Below are 20,987 nucleotides of genomic sequence, written 5' to 3'. Positions count from 1 at the left end.
CAGGTCATATGGCCATACACGTGCATCATGTAGCCCATCACTGATGTAACCTGGTCGGGAATAGAGGGCCATGTACATGCAGCAGGTAGCTCATCACTGATGTAACCTGGCCGGGAATAGAGGGGCATACATGAGCATCATGTAGCCCATCACCAATGTAACCTGGTCGGGAATAGAGGGCCATACACGTGCATCAGGTAGCCCATCACAGGATGTAACCTGGTAGGGAATAGAGGGCAATACACTTGCATCAGGTAGCCCATCACTGATGTAACCTGGTAGGGAATAGAGGACCGTATACATGCATCAGGTAACCCACCACTGATGTAATCTGGCCGGGAATAGAGGACCGTACACGTGCATCAGGTAGCCCACCACTGATGAAACCTGGCCGGGAATAGAGGACCGTACACCTGCATCAGGTAGCCCATCACTGATGAAACCTGGCCGGGAATAGAGGACCGTACACGTGCATCAGGTAGCCCATCACTGATGAAACCGGGTAGGGAATAGAGGACCGTACAGGTGCATCAGGTAGCCTATCACTGATGTAACCTGGCCGGGAATAGAGGACCGTACATGTGCATCAGGTAGCCTATCACTGATGTAACCTGGTAGGGAATAGAGGACTGTACACGTGCATCACATAGCCCATCACTGATGTAACCTGGTAGGGAATAGAGGACCGTACACGTGCATCAGGTAGCCGATCACTGATGTAACCTGGCTGGGAATAGAGGGCCATACACGTGCATCAGATAGCCCATCACTGTTGAAACCTGTCCGGGAATAGAGGACCGTACACGTGCATCAGGTAGCCTATCACTGATGTAACCTGGCCGGGAATAGAGAGCTGTAAAGCTACCGCAGGATGGAGCTAATTATTCTATTTTTAGCAACTCTTATGTTCAATTTAAAATTATATTTTAAAAGGTAAAAATGTATGGCTATGGTCATTGGATATGTCATATGCCCTGTCCCATCCTGCACTCTGCCATATGCTAGCCCCCCTTTTATTACCCAATACCGTAATAGGGTGACCATGGGCCCTGTGCTTCCTCAGCCCCCCCTCCCATATCCCTGAGTGTATTACTGTGTTTGTCCGTAACCAGCTCCCCAAACGGTGCCTGGAACATTCTAAGAATACTCTATGCGACACTACAGCTACCCCGCCACCTCGCACAACACTGTGGGAGTCTATCTCACAGTGCAGGATGCGGGAGCCAGGGGGCAGGAAGCGGCCCTGGGGTGAGTTCCGCCCTGTGCGGCCGCACAGCCCCACTTACGATGCTGTTAATACCCTTTAACTGGCGGGGAAACTTGAATTTCACTAAAACTGTGATACAGAGAAAAAACAGAAGCAGAACATTGTGTATTGTGTGAACAGAGTGGAAATGGTGGAAATAGATAATTTGAGACTAGTCGGCAGTGGTATAATGTAAAACTGAACACTATATTAATACGCTGTTCAGCTTATTTAACAAAATTGCATGTGCAATTCACACATTTCATACATATCCCCAAAAGGGGATACAGTCAGGATCCCAGCAGTCGAAATGCCGGCACCAGGATCTCAACATTGACCACCATCCAAGCTCGTGATTCTAGTGAACGAGGATGCCATGGGCTGCCGGAACGATAAGCCGCTGGGGGTGTAGGTTTAGACTGTGTGTGGAAGGGGAGGGTTAGTCTGCAGCGGAATAGGAGGGTTAGGGTTAGGCACCCACGGGGAGGGTTAGGATGCAGGGGAGGGATTATTAGGTTTAGGCTGCAAAAAAGGGATGGGGGGGGGGGGGGGTTTAGGGTTACGCACCACCTAGGAAGGTTAGGGTAAGGCTGCCAGGGGGGTTGGTTAGGGTCAGGCTTTGGGGAAGGTGGGTTAGGGTGTTTACGGATTAGGGCTAGCTTTACTAATTCCTCAGTGTTGGAATTTTCATCATCGGAAGCAGCTGTTGCTATTTTGACAGCCAGCATTCCAGCTGTCGGGATCCTGATACCAACCCTCTCAAAGCTATTTCCATGTGTACATATCTGAAGATCCCGAATGATCATTAATTACATGCACATTCTTTGTGTTTTAGCGGAATACTGAATACATCAAGTTCTTGTTAAAAAAATTGTTCTTAATTTACAGTACATTGAACGTCTGTTGGTAGTCCTTTATGGAAACAGGATGAATACTTACACTGTAGATCACCTTCGTCCTGTTCCAAAACCACAAAGACTACAACAGTTTTCTAATACCTCCACAAAAGACATTTTGGTATAGACGGAGTATTGATGTATGTGTGTGTGTACTCAGTATTTTTGGCTGACATTCATGATGTCAATACTGATGAAATGTCAACACTGTGCTTAAGGTAAGCCAAAATCCCTAGCCTTCGGGGTATCTATAATGGGCGCAACATGTGTGGTATACTATACATGGGCTCTTGAGTCCAGGGAGGCCCCTACACTGTACCCATTTAGTTATACTTACTGCTCTGTCGGCCCGGCACCGGCTGCAGAAGTCACTGGGAAAATGGTCACCGCAGCCATTTTCCAGTGATTCGCGAAATAGAGATGTCCCTGGGAACGTGGCGCTAGCGCCATGTTTCCAGAGACCTGCGCATGAGCAGTAGTCTCTGGCAAAATGCCAGAGTCTACTGAACCACTGGAGAGGTGGGGGCCTGATTGGAAACTGCACACAGGCCCCCTCCTCTCTAACCTAATGTAATTTCTTTGTAATTTAAATTCCATAGTGTTGTCATTTTATATGTTGACATTCTGTCCATGTCAGCATATTCCAGGTTTAAAGCTACGGGTTTGCCAGCCGCACAAGCTCAATATATTAAATCAGTAGCCCATATTCATCTCTAACATTCATGTATCTGGAAGTTCTAGATGTGTTCCGGAATATGTAAGGATTTTGGGGGTGCTACCTGAGAGTGAAAACCATAGACAAATACACAGAAAGCGCCTAAAGAGCACGGCACTAGACTCTCATATGGGGAGCACTCAAACTGATCTTTACTATATTGAGAACAAGGGTCTGTTCAGAGAGAATTAGTAATACTTAACTTTTAATGTTAAATCATAAAAGTGAGATAGGGATACTCACAAGAATTTAAAAGGCATAATATTTGACACACAACATTAACACACAATATAAAAGAATCACAGGTTCCAAAAATTTGTAATACAATAATGCTCTATCACAGGTACGACTGTGCACCTTATTTTTAGTATAATAATGTTATATCACAATTATGACTGTGCACCTTATATATTAGATATTTAATATGGAAAAAGAGCAGGCATGGCTTTGAGAAAGTGGTTTCCAGATTCTGCTGCCCCTTTCTGGCACTTTGAGCATATTCCAGGTGTCATCATTTTATCCATGTTGATATCATGACAGTCCATATGCTGGGGTTGATTTAATAACTGCATACCATGTGTATATGTGTGTGTGGTGTTACAGACAATAGAACGGATGATCTAAAGTACTGTAAATGTAGTTATCGCTTCTGTAGCCTTGTTGGAGAACGATCTTACAAAAGAAACCATCAGGATTCTCAGAACTACAATTCACATTTGGTCTAGCCCTTGTGCCTCTGATGCATTGTATTTCTATTTTACAGACATGCCCGTGGTCCAGTTACCTTACAGGTGCCTGTGATCCTGACTTTGCTAAACATCCAGTCATTAAGTAAGTAATGCAGGGGATATTATATATGTATTACTGATTACTGCATACAGAAAAAGCATCCATGAAATAGAAGAACTGCGGATGCACTTTATGTAGGAATGCATATCCCAATCAACGTAACAAAAAGAGTGTAAAATGTACAGTAGTGACACTTGTAATAGAGATCATCCCGTAGCTGCCATCTAGCTTAAAAGACAAATAAGATGCTGTTATGGATAGAATCTATAGAGGGGAAAAAAGAAGGAAGGAAGGTGCTGAAGGTGGTAGAAGGCAGCTGAGACTGGATTTATGAAATTTTTTTCACTTTTGTTTATAAATGTACTTTTTTTCTGAGCTAGTTACAGTAGGTTACATTAAATGAAACATCCTAAGACAGGTTTTCATTTAACTCTGTTCTTGTAGCTCTTAATGTTCTGTGTGCATTGGCAAAGTAAGGCTGGGTACACACAGGGGGTAATTCAGACCTGATCGCTCGCTGTTTTTTGCAGTCTTGCGTTCGCATAGTCGCCGGCCACCGGGGAGTGTATTTTAGCTGTGCAAGTGTGCGATCGCATGTGCAGCCGAGTGGTACAAAAAATATTTGTGCAGTTTCTGAGTTGCCCAAAACTTACTCAGCCCTTGCAATCACTTCAGCCTGTCGGGTCCCGGAATTGACGTCAGACACCCGCCATCAAACGCTTCGACACGCCTGCGTTTTTTCCAACCACCCCCAGAAAACGGTCAGTTGCCACCCACAAACGCCTTCTTCCCATCAATCTCCTTGCGATCGGCTGTGCGAATGGATTCTTCATAAAACCCATTGCACAGCAACGATACGTTTTGTAGCTGTGCAATGTGCCTGCGCATTGCAGTGCATATGCATGCACAGTTCTGACCTGATCACAGTGCTGCAAAAAACACTAGAAAGCGATCAGGTCTGAATTACCCCCACTGCCCGATGTGCACCCGATATATCGTATGAGCCGCCTGCTCGTACGATATATCGGTACCATTGGACAGTGTGTACGGGTGATCTCGTATATGGCCCGGGGCTTGTATACAACGTCACATATCTTTTGCTCTCAAGTGCAGAACAAAAGATTTGTGACTGCCCTGCATGCTCCGTGATGTGGACAGGTGTGGTCGCAACCGATACATCGTACAGTGTATATGCACTTACCATTTATCGTTTGCAGTGTCACATCTGCCCGACATCCTGTAGTGTGTACCCAGCTTAAAAGAGTCACAGGAGCCTGGAAAGTAGAAATGGTCTCTTCTGCCATCACTTGCATCACCCAGTCTAAATCTAACAGGGCAATGCTGACATCTGCTGGTAGACATAGAGCATGGCAATGGTACTACAAAGCCATTTTACAAATTTTCTTATAACGTTCAGATTATTTATTACTAGTTATTTATATAGTGCAAACATATTCTGCAGGGATGTGGTATGGCTAGTCTACATTAAGAAGGTTGACAGTAGGTCAACATGCATTTAGGTCAACGTGTTTTGTTTTGGCTCATTGTAGCCTAAGCCTAACAAGCCAAATGTCAACATTTCAATTGTTGACCTTTTGACCCCATCAACCTAAATGCATGCTTATATAGAACCTGTCGACATACTGTCAACAAGCGCTTTAGAGAGAATATTTGCCTATTCATATCAGTCATTTACACACACACAGGTTCATTTTTGTCAGGAGCCAATTACTTAACAGTACATTTTTGGACTGTGGGAGAAAACACACAGGAATGGGGAAAATATGCAAATGCTACACTGTTAGAGCCATGGTGGGAATCGAACCCATGACCTCAGTGCGGTGTGGCAGCAATGCTAACCATTACACCAACGTGCCACCCCGTGATACTTGACTTTCATTTGTGCTTTTTAAGTGAATATTTAAAAGACCGGAAACTAAATTGTTTCTTAATTTTTGTATTATAGATCCTAAAAAGTATATATTAAATATGATTTACACCTAGGAAACACATTCACCATTTCTCTGCAGTAAAAATGACAGGTTCTCTCTTTCACCAGATTTATGAAAGACAAAGCAAATTACTCCTTGAACACAGATGATCCTCTGATATTTAGATCTACACTTGACATAGACTATGCCATTGCATATAATCACATGGACTTCACTGAAGAAGAGTTTAAGCGGGTGGTAAGTTTTTATGTGGGGACAGAATTCTGGCTTAGAGGTTGTAAGAGATTAGTGGATTTGATGTGTCCAACTGACCAAGCAGGAGAACCACCACAGCCGGATTGCCATTCCATGGAACTACTGGATTGGACTCTTTGTAAAAGAAAAAACAACAACAATAAAACAACACATGGGGAGGGGGGGGGGGGGGGCTGGTGTCGGAAAGGACAGGAGGGAAGTAATTTGTCAGTGAGCATGTTATCGACAGACAATATGTCCACAGCAATATATTGACGAAGCAATGCCAACACTGTTGTTTAAAGCACTGTAAATGTGTCAGCATTATAACTTAACATGATCATAAATCATCACATTTAATCTAGTATCTAGTCGCCTTGGTGGCCATTGGGCCATAGAGATCAGCCTACTGTTGGTTAAGAACGCATGATCCAGTTCTGAATCCCACCCACAGGGTCTGGCGATTCACGTGAATAAGTAGGAAGGGCTTTAAAATACCAATAAAGTTAAAGTTACAGTAGCTAATTCCACTTTTTTTTCATGGACTGTATGATTCGGTACTGTGGGACCTCACACAGAAGGCTCAGTGTTCTTGGTATGGTTCGGTATGGGGGATATCCAATTACCCACTGTATATTACCGCAGGTAATGATATCGCCCCGGGCTACCCTATTAACCCCGATAAGCCAGCACGAGCTGCCCCTTATTAGAGTTTTTTTGTGTTACTGCAACGGGTGCCGGCTCCTGACTGCTACAGGTGCAGACAGGGTAGCTCTGCTCCTCCGGCTCCTTGGTCATATGACCACTCCCTCGTCATGTCACAGCCACCATGGATGGGGGAAGTGGGTAACGCTGCTGCTCTGGCTTCCCTGCTGGAGGTCACAGCGCTGAGTGCCGGCTCCTGGGCGCCCTCACTACAGTCCCAGGCTGCTGCTGCGGCGGGCTTGGGACACGGACGGGTTGCCACAGTTTATCAGGGATTTTGTTTTGCCTGCCTCGGGCAGGCAAAACCAAATCCCTGGAAAATAGCTTGAAAACAGGTCTGTTTCTCACAAAAAAACACAGGTTTCGCTGAACCTGTGTGTTTTTCGGGAGGAAAGCTGTTTTTTACAGGCGATCCTAATGAGATAGCCTGTAAAAAAAAACATCGGTAAACATCGGAAAAAAGTGCGAAAAACTTAGTTTTATCTCCTACAATAGGATAACCCCCATGTCTGCTCTGACCTCTCCAATACAGAATCCCATTTCCGCAGGCAGATGTTATGGCATCCGACATTTCACCAGTGTGGTTATTATTTTGCCTACCCAAATTCATCAGGTGTCTCACAACATGGACGTAGAGCGTCCAAGCAAAGTGCTACTAAAGAAGGTTAAGTAATTATATAAAAAAAAAAAAGAGAAAAAAAAAACTTAGCTTCTAAGACCATGACACAGTTAAGATACTTCAAAAGGTTTGTCCCTGTGACAGAACAGGGGGACAGGAAGTTTACCTCTTTGTGGGGGCACTCTTGCATAAAATCAGTCTGAATTTTGTTTAAAATATAACATTTATTTCAGTACTTAAAAAAATTTTGTATACCAAAGAGAGTTACTATACTCTCCTTAGATAAGCAACCTCTTATTTTGAGAGTGAGGAGGCAATAATAATTAAGGCAGCGCACACGGGTCCGGTTATCGAGCACGGAGAGAAGCAGTCACGGCTGGGAGACCCCTTCGGGAGAGAACCGCAAGACACACACACATACTACTCAGATATTCCAGCGTCCTCTCATTGGGGTGCAGCGGGACTGACCGCTCTGCAATGACCAGCAGGTTATCAGAGCCGCCAAGTACCACAGCCCCCAACAGCAGACACGCCGCACAGACACACATGAGTAGGAAGCAGAGGTTGCTGGACACCCGGCCCCGGCACTTTATCTTATTCTTTAACCACGCTACATGCTTTCACATGTTATTATTGAAAAAGGGATTTTTTTCAAAAACAAATTATGTTACAAAATGTTTAATTTATACACATCAGCAGATGTCGTCCCTCTTATTATCTGTGAATGTGTATATGCATAGACACATGGCTATCTCGTTCCAGATAGTGCTCGCCAGTGGTTAGAGGAACTATCCCTTATTAAACAAACCACTGCACAATCACACTATCACCCATTAATTTAAAATGTCTTTTCTTTTAAAAAAATTCTAGAGTGACTAACAATTTTTGAGAGGTTAACATAGGATTTGTCCTCCACACTTAATTATTATTGCCTCCTCACTCTCAAAATAAGAGGTTGCTTATCTAAGGAGAGTATAGTAACACTCTTCGGTATACAAATTCTTTTTAAGTACTGAAATAAATGTTTTATTTTAAACAATATTCAGATTGACTTTATGCAAGAGTGCCCCCACAAAGAGGTAAACTTCTGTCACAGGGACAAACCTTTTATGATATCTATATCAGTTTCCTCAGGGGAGCACCACCAACACCAGCACAAATTTTGTCTTCTAAATATTAGCTTTATAATTGGTTTCTACATCATACAGGCAAATTATTCTCTATAGCTGTGCAGTAACACCCCAACGCTTTGTAAAACAGTTAAGATACTTACATTTATGGTAAGTTACTTAGATTTTCTTAATTTGAAAGTGTACTCTTTTATTAACGGAAACTTAAGCACGAGGAGAGATGTGTGCTAAGCGATCTAGCATGAACACTCAGCACACATCTCTCCCCCACTCAGCACACAGCGCGATTGTGTGCTGAGCGAGGGGGGTGGGGGCGCTCATTTCACCCAGCGGTGAAATGAGCGACTTGCTAGATTGTGCCTGCAGGCCAATCTAGCACCGGCGATAGCAACGCGCAGGGCCGCGCATCGCTATGGGGCATACACACGGAGAGATCCGTGTTTATCTTCTAACCAGTCTGGACAGATTGCTTAGAAGTTAAGCACAGATCTCTCCGTGTGTACCCTCTCCTCCCTCCCCCCCCCCCCCCCCTCCTTCCTTTACAGTACATAGCCTTATAATTTCTGAAGGAAAACTAACTAAATATTTTTATGTTCTTATTTTCAGAATATTAACGCAGCAAAGTCCAGCTTTCTACCAGATAAAGAAAAGAAGGAACTTCTATACAAACTGTATGACGCTTATGGCATGGTGCTGACCACAAAACTATGAACATAACTGAGAACATACCATATGACATTGGTTCCCGTATTGCAGACTGTTTTCCCATTTGCACCCAAGTCTTCCAGCAGGCCCCATTTTATGAATATACGAATCTGTAAAGCAGCCCAGATACACCCATGGGAGCTCATTCTAAGATATCCTTAAAATGTGGACTGCTGACAGGATGGCACTTGAGAAATGCTGCTGTTTGAGGACAGGACATCTCTGAATAGGACAGGTTTTCCTGATTGCACTATAACAAAACAAACCAAATAGACATTGTTTCAGTTTATACCATTTTATCTCTATTAATCAGTGAGATTACACATTACTTTGGTGACTGAAGCCGCCCTTAATATCCACAAAAATATTCCAATAAGGACATGCCTGTATTTAATTCAGAGCTGTGAAAGTGAGCATAAGGATGTGCAGCTGGAAAACAAAACAACATTCTTACTGCTGGTGTCAAGGAATTTTCACTGTTTGTGCGCACAAACTATATATTATAAATGTAAGAGCATATATGCCTAGAACTATAAACTCTTAACAAGCAATAAAAGCTGCTGCAGCAGGCAGGGATGCTATTGTTACAGAGATTTTCAGTCAGCAGCCAGTCATTATCTATTACCTCCATATTGGCACTTCCATCATTCAGTGAAGATCGGGTCATCGGAGAAGTGAACCACTGTGATTAATGCAAGTTGATAATTTTTGATATATCAAAAAGTTCAATAGAGCACAGGTGTATGTCAATTTTATACCACTATTTTCGTGTTTCATACTGCAGAAATATCATTGTTTCAGACCACAAAATGGCTACCTTCAATGTGTGTAAAAAGGTCCACTTTAAGCCCCACTTTTACATGGGTTAATTTTTGCGTACCTCCAACCATAATCAATGATAAGTGCGATTATGAAGCCACCATATTGTGCAGTGTTGTACAGAGCGCGTTTGTCCCTCCCGATTAAATACATTTCCTAACACACATGCGCTAGGATCCATTTTAGTCACCAGACAGTTAACTTACCAGTATTTTTTTGGAGTGTGGGAGGAAAATCACACAAACCAAAGAGAACACACAAACTACACACACATGAAGCCCTGATTGTGAATGAAACACATGTCCACAGCATTATAAGAAACAAAACTCCCAAAAGCAGTAATCTTGACTACTGCATTACTTAAGGCCCGTAGGACACTAGGAGATTCTGTAAGAGATATCGCTCATTTTTATCCTCCTGAGAGATATAATTTACAATATCACCCAGTGTGTATGCTGCTGATGCATCCTGCCGGGGGCCATTGACACTTTGATTCAACGTTATCTGGTTTCATACATACAGAGGCTTGTTGTAAGTGTCTAATAGCGCTGGTTATAGCGCATTAGACACTTACCTACTTTTACATCTCCCTCAGCATTACTTGCAGATTTCTCCAGTTTTTTTTGTTTTTTGTAGCTCCTCTCTGCACACTTTCTTCATGTCTTCGATCAGCCGGAAGATATATTTTCATTTTCCTAAGATAAAACACATGGCTGCACTCAGGATACAATGCAGAGCTCAGCACCAACACAGCACAATGTCCCAGGGCAATGACAGCATTGATTCGGAGTTTACCAGAGGTGACCGGCACTGGAGAGCAATGTATTTAGTGGAAGAAACAGGACAGCTTGTACAAGCCAATAAAACACATTATCTGGAAGAAAACCCTTTCATTTTTAGATTATAAATAATGGATATATTATTTATACGAAACCGGTTTTTCTTTGTCGATATGAAATGCACTTATCTAGCCTACTACACAGAAGGAAAGTATGTATGCATGTTGTGCTGTTGACATACTGTGTATAGTAGGCACTTGCACAAGCTGTTATCTCTGTGTTAGACATATTTATGATAAAAGAACAAAAACAATAAGGGAATACAGTCACAGGCTGGGTCACCGGGGTCAGTGCTGGTGCGTAGAATGTGCTGAATACTATAAGCAAAACATGCCTGTGTTTTATATAAGTAACTGAGGGGAAAGGTTAACGCAGTAACCTCCACAATAGAAGTGTAACCATCCAACCATTTCCTCTAGGACTGTACATCTCCAATAAAGTTCTTAGGGGTGGAATACTATTTACCTTGTGTTTATTGCACAGTGAAAAGTGCCAAGTGCAGCTTACAATAGTAAAACAGTAAAAGTAACACTATTGTTAAAAACTATATCCATGTACAACTATTTTCTCCTTCAAAAAGACCTTTGGTTACAGCCCATGACATACTAAATAGTAGCCTGTTTTGCTGGGACCCTTTGTTTTGTTTTCTTATTATATAATGTTAAAGTACAGTGTAGTACAGATGTGTCCTCCTACATCCAGCCTCCATATGCCCATACCCTCCCAACATTTTACACATAAAAATTGGTACAATATTAGGAAAGGGGGCATGGCCACGGGTAAAAGGACGCCCCTTTCCTATACTTTCAATGGAAGTGTGGAGAGCCAAAGATCGGTATAGGCCATAAAAAAAAAAGAAAAAAAAAAAAAGGTACTGTACCTGCTAAAAAGGTACAGTTGGAGGGTATGTATGCCTCACAGAGGGAGATGCATGGCAGGAGTGAGCCGCCAGGTCCCGTGCAACTCTGCTAGCGCCAGGGTCTCTGTTTTGGCCCAAAAAGTCCTAGTCAAGATGAGACTAGGACGCAACAAAAGACTGTGCTGATTAATTTGATATAACACTTATATTTTTATGTGCAACTGATTCTGTATACAGAGCACAATGGAACTTGGCATGCACAAAAGCCACAACCGCTGCATCGTAGCAGTTCATATCCAGATTCAGAGACTCACCCCGAACACAGATATATAAGTGTTGCATATTAAATTAGTCAGCAAAGTCCCCTGATGCATCCTAGTAGCATCACATGGTGACAAAGACACATTTTGGGGTAAAAATATTTGAAAGAAAAACGTCCGTCACTAGCAGAGTCGCACAGAACGTGGTGAGCCAAGTAGGGCTGTTCAGCGCAACTACAGCAACAATGCAGTTGGGAGGCTCCTGCACTCGCTGCTCTACTAAGCAGAGCAGCGGTGAATAGACGCTGTGCGCATGCGCACTGCATCTATTCAGTGGAGACAGGAGAGGGGACATACCAGCAGCTCACAGAGCGCTGGGCATGCCTCCTCACTGACAAAAACAAAGGCGTGGCACGCGATCGCAGGTCCTCCCGCGAAGCCACTAACCCTTTCATTGACCACGCCCCCTTTTCGGGAGCACGTGCAGCGAAGCCGCACGTGTTTCCCTCTTTCATAATGAGAAAAGTTGGGAGGTATGCGTATGGTTTTGCCCAACTGCTAACAAATTTGCTGCTGCGATCAACTCTGAATTAGGCCCACAAAGCGGCTGCCTCCACAAAATCAGATCTGAATAGGACGTCTCCATTGCTCAAAGTGAAGTGGGGACTTACTAATCTTGTTTTACTGCAAATATGTGCATATTGTGAAGTAACTCAGATTGAAAACATTATAGGTGAATACTAAATGTAGGGCCATCTTAACAGCATTGTAGTCCCTGGGCAAAGCAATGCCCTACACACCCACTGAAGTATTATATAATAGATCTACACAAATTAGACAGTCAAGAGGTCGACCACATATGGTCGACACACAAAAGATCGACAGGGTCAAAAGGTCGACTGAAAAGATCGACTGTGCCTAAGGTTGACGGGTACAAAAGGTCAACATGGTTCAAAGGTTGACATGGAAATTGTTGACACAAAAAGGGTTGACACTAGTTTTTTTAAATGTTTTTTTTGTCAAAAATGTGTCCATTTCAGTCTGCAAACATAATCGTCAAATTACTATTCCCAGTCGTCCACATGGATGGTAAATGAAGCAAAAGTAGAAAAAAAAAATCCCCAAAAACCTTGTATCAACCATTTGTGTGTTAACCATTGTCCTGTAGATCTTCTGTACCTGTCGACCATATACAGTTGACCTTTTAACTAGTGATGTGCACCGGACATTTTTCGGGTTTTGTGTTTTGGTTTTGGATTCGGTTCCGTGGCCGTGTTTTGGATTCGGACGCGTTTTGGCAAAACCTCACCGAAAATTTTTTGTCGGATTCGGGTGTGTTTTGGATTCGGGTGTTTTTTACAAAAAACCCTAAAAAACAGCTTAAATCATAGAATTTGGGGGTCATTTTGATCCCATAGTATTATTAACCTCAATAACCATAATTTCCACTCATTTCCAGTCTATTCTGAACACCTCACAATATTATTTTTAGTCCTAAAATTTGCACCGAGGTCGCTGGATGGCTAAGCTAAGCGACACAAGTGGCCGACACAAACACCTGGCCCATCTAGGAGTGGCACTGCAGTGTCAGGCAGGATGGCACTTCAAAAAAATAGTCCCCAAACAGCACATGATGCAAAGAAAAAAAGAGGCGCACCAAGATCGCTGTGTGACTAAGCTAAGCGACACAAGTGGCCGACACAAACACCTGGCCCATCTAGGAGTGGCACTGCAGTGTCAGGCAGGATGGCACTTCAAAAAAATTGTCCCCAAACAGCACATGATGCAAAGAAAAAAAAGAGGCGCACCAAGGTCGCTGTGTGACTAAGCTAAGCGACACAAGTGGCCGACACAAACACCTGGCCCATCTAGGAGTGGCACTGCAGTGTCAGGCAGGATGGCACTTCAAAAAAATTGTCCCCAAATAGCACATGATGCAAAGAAAAATTAAAGAAAATAGAGGTGCAAGATGGAATTGTCATTGGGCCCTCCGACCCACCCTTATGTTGTATAAACAGGACATGCACACTTTAACGAACCCATCATTTCAGCGACAGGGTCTGCCACACGACTGTGACTGAAATGACTGGTTGGTTTGGGCCCCCACCAAAAAAAGAAGCAATCAATCTCTCCTTGCACAAACTGGCTCTACAGAGGCAAGATGTCCACCTCATCATCATCCTCCGATTCCTCACCCCTTTCACTGTGTACATCCCCCTCCTCACAGATTATTAATTCGTCCCCACTGGAATCCACCATCTCAGGTCCCTGTGTACTTTGTGGAGGCAATTGCTGCTGGTGAATGTCCCCACGGAGGAATTGATTATAATTCATTTTGATGAACATCATCTTGTCCGCATTTTCTGGAAGTAACCTCGTACGCCGATTGCTGACAAGGTGAGCGGCTGCACTAAACACTCTTTTGGAGTACACACTGGAGGGAGGGCAACTTAGGTAGAATAAAGCCAGTTTGTGCAAGGGCCTCCAAATTGCCTCTTTTTCCTGCCAGTATACGTACGGACTGTCTGACGTGCCTACTTGGATGCGGTCACTCATATAATCCTCCACCATTCTTTCAATGGTGAGAGAATCATATGAAGTGACAGTAGACGACATGTCAGTAATCGTTGGCAGGTCCTTCAGTCCGTACCAGATGTCAGCACTCGCTCCAGACTGCCCTGCATCACCGCCAGCGTGTGGGCTTGGAATTCTTAGCCTTTTCCTCGCACCCCCAGTTGCGGGAGAATGTGAAGGAGGAGCTGTTGACGGGTCACGTTCCGCTTGACTTGACAATTTTCTCACCAGCAGGTCTTTAAACCTCTGCAGACTTGTGTCTGCCGGAAAGAGAGATCCAACGTAGGTTTTAAATCTAGGATCGAGCACGGTGGCCAAAATGTAGTGCTCTGATTTCAACAGATTGACCACCCGTGAATCCTGGTTAAGCGAATTAAGGGCTCCATCCACAAGTCCCACATGCCTAGCGGAATCGCTCTGTTTTAGCTCCTCCTTCAATGTCTCCAGCTTCTTCTGCAAAAGCCTGATGAGGGGAATGACCTGACTCAGGCTGGCAGTGTCTGAACTGACTTCACGTGTGGCAAGTTCAAAGGGTTGCAGAACCTTGCACAACGTTGAAATCATTCTCCATTGCACTTGAGTCAGGTGCATTCACCCTCCTTTGCCTATATCGTGGGCAGATGTATAGGCTTGAATGGCCTTTTGCTGCTCCTCCATCCTCTGAAGCATATAGAGGGTTGAATTCCACCTCGTTACCACCTCTTGCTTCAGATGATGGCAGGGCAGGTTCAGGAATGTTTGGTGGTGCTCCAGTCTTCTGTACGCGGTGGCTGAATGCCGAAAGTGGCCCGCAATTCTTCGGGCCACCGACAGCATCTCTTGCACGCCCCTGTCGTTTTTTAAATAATTCTGCACCACCAAATTCAATGTATGTGCAAAACATGGGACGTGCTGGAATTTGCCCAGATGTAATGCACGCACAATATTGCTGGCGTTGTCCGATGTCACAAATCCCCAGGAGAGTCCAATTGGGGTAAGCCATTCTGCGATGATCTTCCTCAGTTTCCGTAAGAGGTTGTCAGCTGTGTGCCTCTTCTGGAAAGCGGTGATACAAATCGTAGCCTGCCTAGGAACGAGTTGGCGTTTGCGAGATGCTGCTACTGGTGCCGCCGCTGCTGTTCTTGCTGCGGGAGGCAATACATCTACCCAGTGGGCTGTCACAGTCATATAGTCCTGAGTCTGCCCTGCTCCACTTGTCCACATGTCCGTGGTTAAGTGGACATTGGGTACAACTGCATTTTTTTGGACACTGGTGAGTCTTTTTCTGAGGTCTGTGTACATTTTCGGTATCGCCTGCCTAGAGAAATGGAACCTAGATGGTATTTGGTACCGGGGACACAGTACCTCAATCAAGTCTCTAGTTGCCTCTGAATTAACGGTGGATACCGGAACCACGTTTCTCACCGCCCAGGCTGCCAAGGCCTGAGTTATCTGCTTTGCAGCAGGATGACTGCTGTGATATTTCATCTTCCTCGCAAAGGACTGTTGGACAGTCAATTGCTTACTGGAAGTAGTACAAGTGGTCTTCCGACTTCCCCTCTGGGATGACGATCGACTCCCAGCAGCTACAACAGCAGCGCCAGCAGCAGTAGGCGTTACACTCAAGGATGCATCGGAGGAATCCCAGGCAGGAGAGGACTCGTCAGACTTGCCAGTGACATGGCCTGCAGGACTATTGGCTTTCCTGGGTAAGGAGGAAATTGACACTGAGGGAGTTGGTGGTGTGGTTTGCAGGAGCTTGGTTACAAGAGGAAGGGATTTAGTGGTCAGTGGACTGCTTCCGCTGTCACCCAAAGTTTTTGAACTTGTCACTGACTTATGATGAATGCGCTGCAGGTGACGTATAAGGGAGGATGTTCCGAGGTGGTTAACGTCCTTACCCCTACTTATTACAGCTTGACAAAGGCAACACATGGCTTGACACCTGTTGTCCGCATTTGTGTTGAAATAATTCCACACCGAAGAGCTGATTTTTTTTGTATTTTGACCAGGCATGTCAATGGCCATATTCGTCCCACGGACAACAGGTGTCTCCCCGGGTGCCTGACTTAAACAAACCACCTCACCATCAGAATCCTCCTTGTCAATTTCCTCCCCAGCGCCAGAAACACCCATATCCTCATCCTGGTGTACTTCAACAGTGACATCTTCAATTTGACTATCAGGAACTGGACTGCGGGTGCTCCTTCCAGCACTTGCAGGGGGCGTGCAAATGGTGGAAGGCGCAAGCTCTTCCCGTCCAGTGTTGGGAAGGTCAGGCATCGCAACCGACACAATTGGACTCTCCTTGGGTATTTGTGATTTAGAAGTACGCACAGTTCTTAGCTGTGCTTTTGCCAGCTTAAGTCTTTTCATTTTTCTAGCGAGAGGATGAGTGCTTCCATCCTCATGTGAAGCTGAACCACTAGCCATGAACATAGGCCAGGGCTTCAGCCGTTCCTTGCCACTCCGTGTCGTAAATGGCATATTGGCAAGTTTACGCTTCTCCTCAGACGCTTTTAATTTTGATTTTTGGGTCATTTTACTGAACTTTTGTTTTTTGGATTTTACATGCTCTCTACTATGACATTGGGCATCGGCCTTGGCAGACGACGTTGATGGCATTTCATCATCTCGGCCATGACTAGTGGCAGCAGCTTCAGCACGAGGTGGAAGTGGATCTTGATCTTTCCCTATTTTAACCTCCACATTTTTGTTCTCCATTTTTTAATGTGTGGAATTATATGCCAGTAACTATCAATAGCAATGGCCTACTACTATATATACTGCGCACAACTGAAATGCACCACAGATATGGATGGATAGTATACTTTACGACACAGAGGTAGGTAGAGCAGTGGCCTTCCGTACCGTACTGCTATATATACTGGTGGTTACTGTCAGCAAACTGCAAAACTAAAATGCACCACAGGTATAGAATGTAGATGGATAGTATACTTAATGACGACACAGAGGTAGGTACAGCAGTGGCCTTCCGTACCGTACTGCTATATACAGTATACTGGTGGTCACTGTGTCAGCAAACTGCAAAACTAAAATGCACCACAGGTATAGAATGTAGATGGGTAGTATACTTAATGACGACACAGAGGTAGGTACAGCAGTGGCCTTCCGTACCGTACTGCTATATACAGTATACCGGTGGTCACTGTGTCAGCAAACTGCAAAACTAAAATGCACCACAGGTATAGAATGTAGATGGGTAGTATACTTAATGACGACACAGAGGTAGGTACAGCAGTGGCCTTCCGTACCGTACTGCTATATATACTGGTGGTCACTGTGTCAGCAAACTGCACAACTGAAATGCACCACAGGTATAGAATCTAGATGGATAGTATACTTAATGACGACACAGAGGTAGGTACAGCAGTGGCCTACTGTACCGTAATGCTATATATTATATACTGGTGGTCACTGGTCAGCAAAACTCTGCACTGTACTCCTCCTATATAATATTATACTGGTGGTCCCCAGTCCCCACAATAAAGCAGCACACTGAGCACAGATATGGAGTGTTTTTCAGGCAGACAACGTATACTGGTGGTCACTGTCAGCAAAACTCTGCACTGTACTCCTGCTATATAATACAGCTGCTCCCCAGTCCCCACAATTAAGCAGTGTGAGCACAGATATATGCAGCACACTGTGAGCACAGATATGGAGCATTTTTTTCAAGCAGAGAACGGATAACTGGTGGTCACTGATCAGCAAAACTCTGCACTGTACTCCTCTTATATTATACAGCTGCTCCCCAGCCCTCCCCACAATTAAGCAATAGTGCACAATCAAGTTCAACAGTAACGGAGAGGACGCCAGCCACGTCCTCTCCCTAATATTTCCAATGCACGAGTGAAAATGTCGGCGACGCGCGGCTGCTTATATAGAATCCGAATCTCGCGAGAATCCGACAGCGGGATGATGACGTTCGGGCGCGCTCGGGTTAACCGAGCCATACGGGAGAATCCGAGTATGGCTCGGACCCGTGTAAAAAGGGTGAAGTTCGGGGGGGTTCGGTTTCCGAGAAACCGAACCCGCTCTTTACTACTTTTAACCATGTCAACCTATTGCATGTCGACTTATTGACTGTCTAATGCAGTGGTTTCCAAACTCAGTCCTCAAGGACCCCACGCAGTTCACGTTTTGCATGTTACCCGGCAGGTGCACTATGTAGCAGCAACTGTCACATTTTAAAAATCCAGAGGTGACCTAGAAAACATGAATTATGTGGGGCTCTAAGGACCAAGTTTGGGAACCACTGGTCTAACTAGACACTGTCTAACTATACATTGGAACCCCACCCATTCACAGGAACCAATTAAAAGAAAAATGTTCCACATCTCTCCACATGCTTACATAAAGTAAATGGCTGTAATCACTCTGATTGGTGGATAGCTCCAGTCATCCACCAGTCAGCATGCTGATAGCCATTCACAGTCTGGCTGCAGGCTGGGAGGCAGGTAGAGAATGTAGCCTGACCATTCTGATTCTGTAACCACCACCCGTCCTTGTTGGAAGATCTCTAAAATTGTGGGGCCCTGGGCAGCTGCCCAGTGTGCTTATACGTTAAAAAAGCCCTGACTGAATGCTAAACGTACGTTCCATTTATCAGTTTCACATGTATAGATAAATAACTCTCACATGGCGTTTAAAGGTTTGTTGTCTGCTTGTATTTAATTGTACTTTAAACTAATTGTCTAAACATGAATATTTCATATATGAACTGATAAACATTCAATACATTTTGTTCAAGAACAAAACATACCATACTCCTCGTTTGCTGTAGCCACGTGTAAAATCTTGCGGCAAATTTGTTGACTTTGTCTCAGAAATGAACCCTATAAGAGTATTTCTACTGGCAGTTTTATACTTCAGTGTACATGTGACCCCAACTTTTGTGAAATCACATACACTATCTAACAATTGGCAAAGTGACGCTACTGAAAATTAGAGGGTAGTTATGAGGCACGATGGCCTGCATTAGAAGTCAGACAAATTACTCAGGGGGCCAGATCATTTACGTTTCACCACCTATGAGTGTGAACCTCGTGTGGATTGATGAGATCCAGCTACGTGTGTCCAGTTAAAAGCTAACTTGACTACACATCTCCACAAGTTGTTTCAGTTACTATAGCAGCAACATGGTATAGTAGATCTGGCTGCATGGATCTATACCATCTTCTGGCTACATTCAGAAGTGCAGACAATGGCTATAAATGAAGTATACAATTTCAACAGACCAGTGACCATTTTCATAAGAACGCAGTCCATGGCTAATTACTGCTCCCAGCTAATGGAGGTGCTAGCAGAGATCAGCCTACCGTAATTATGCTTACAAGCACAGCTCCAGTCTCATTGAATCAACCCCTATGAATGTTCTAGGGACCTAATGGGTTGATGAGCTACATTCTCATGGATATTAGCATAGCACACAATATGGCTGCCTCCATTGTGCATAATTGACTAAATGAGGACATTACATTAAATAACATATCTTCCAGGTCTGTTTAGTTCCCTGGACTCATGATGCAACATCCTGATAGCCCCCTATACCAGTTACATCTCAATCCAGCTAAAGCTGCAATACTTTTTTACTTTTATTAAATCGCAAGTTTTGCACTTTTTCCATAAGATTGTGATTGCTATCCACCTATAACTGTGCCTTTCCTTTGCAAAATCTCTCTTGGGGAGACAAATATTTTGAGAGAGTCTCTTAGCTGAACTGCATTTGTGTTTCAGCACTCGGTGAGAGGGTCACCTGATGTCTCAGTCCGGACCCTTTCTCCATGTACCTGATGGCAGGGAAAAGAGAGGTATAGGGGGCTCGTGCTGGGAAGAAGCTAAAAAATGCTGAGAAAACCAATATTGATAAAGACCTCTCTGCTCACTTCATTGAATATCATATGATTGTCACTTTGCAAACGGTAAATCATTAATGACAGCTTAAAGAAAGAAATATTACCACCAAGTATTTCCTTACAGTAAACCCAAGCTATATATGTTTTCATAAACAAATGGAAAAAGATATATAAAAATTTTCTCATGGGACAGTAGTCATTTTAGTATGAAGCAGATACTTTTTTGTCAATAGCCCTAACCATATGGCTAGCATTAATATGTATATGTACAGAGCACTTTGCATTATTGACATCAATTTATAAGTTTTCACATAGTGATATAAATGTAGATGTATGCATGCTTCATACATGGCTCTACAATGCCCTATAACCGTAGGTTTAAGGTGTTCAAGTGTTCTTACTTGAGGAAACCAACTAAAAACATTGTAAGAAAAAAAAGATATGCTTCTGCTGTATGCCTCGGCCTCAGTAAGCCTATGTGGTAGACAGAGTCCTAACCATAAGAATCTATCCTAAACAGAGTAAAAAACGTAGAACGCTCTGTTACTATGATAATGAAGCCATTACTCCATCTTCATAAATGCTCCCCATCACTTTCAAAGAAGTACAATTTATGGCTTAGACACTACAGCCTACATCAGAGCCAGACATCCCGGGGAAACCACGTAGCGTCACAGCAGATGTTGAAGCCTGTCTAAATACACATTGACTAGGCCTGGCTGGAACAGCATGCTGGTACTTGCGGTTCCCAACAACTAGTTCAGGTACATGCAAAATGACTAAGTCA

General features: G+C 43.9%; 1 protein-coding gene across 1 annotated transcript in view; it reads left to right on the top strand.

The window, feature by feature from the left end:
• ADA (adenosine deaminase) overlaps nucleotides 1-11,109 on the top strand; it is a 145,526-nt gene extending 134,417 nt beyond the window's left edge. Inside the window, exons 9-11 of the mRNA XM_063959561.1 lie at nucleotides 3,621-3,688; nucleotides 5,706-5,835; nucleotides 8,893-11,109. Of these exons, the coding sequence (XP_063815631.1) occupies nucleotides 3,621-3,688; nucleotides 5,706-5,835; nucleotides 8,893-8,997 (303 nt within the window). The 3' untranslated portion in view covers nucleotides 8,998-11,109. The remainder of the gene's footprint in view (nucleotides 1-3,620; nucleotides 3,689-5,705; nucleotides 5,836-8,892) is intronic.
• Nucleotides 11,110-20,987: the final 9,878 nt, after the last annotated feature.

Source organism: Pseudophryne corroboree, chromosome 3 (assembly GCF_028390025.1).
Source record: "Pseudophryne corroboree isolate aPseCor3 chromosome 3, aPseCor3.hap2, whole genome shotgun sequence".
Classification (NCBI taxonomy): Eukaryota; Metazoa; Chordata; class Amphibia; order Anura; family Myobatrachidae; genus Pseudophryne; species Pseudophryne corroboree.
Note: the sequence above shows the minus strand (reverse complement) of the source record. Positions and strands in the feature narration are given on the sequence as shown.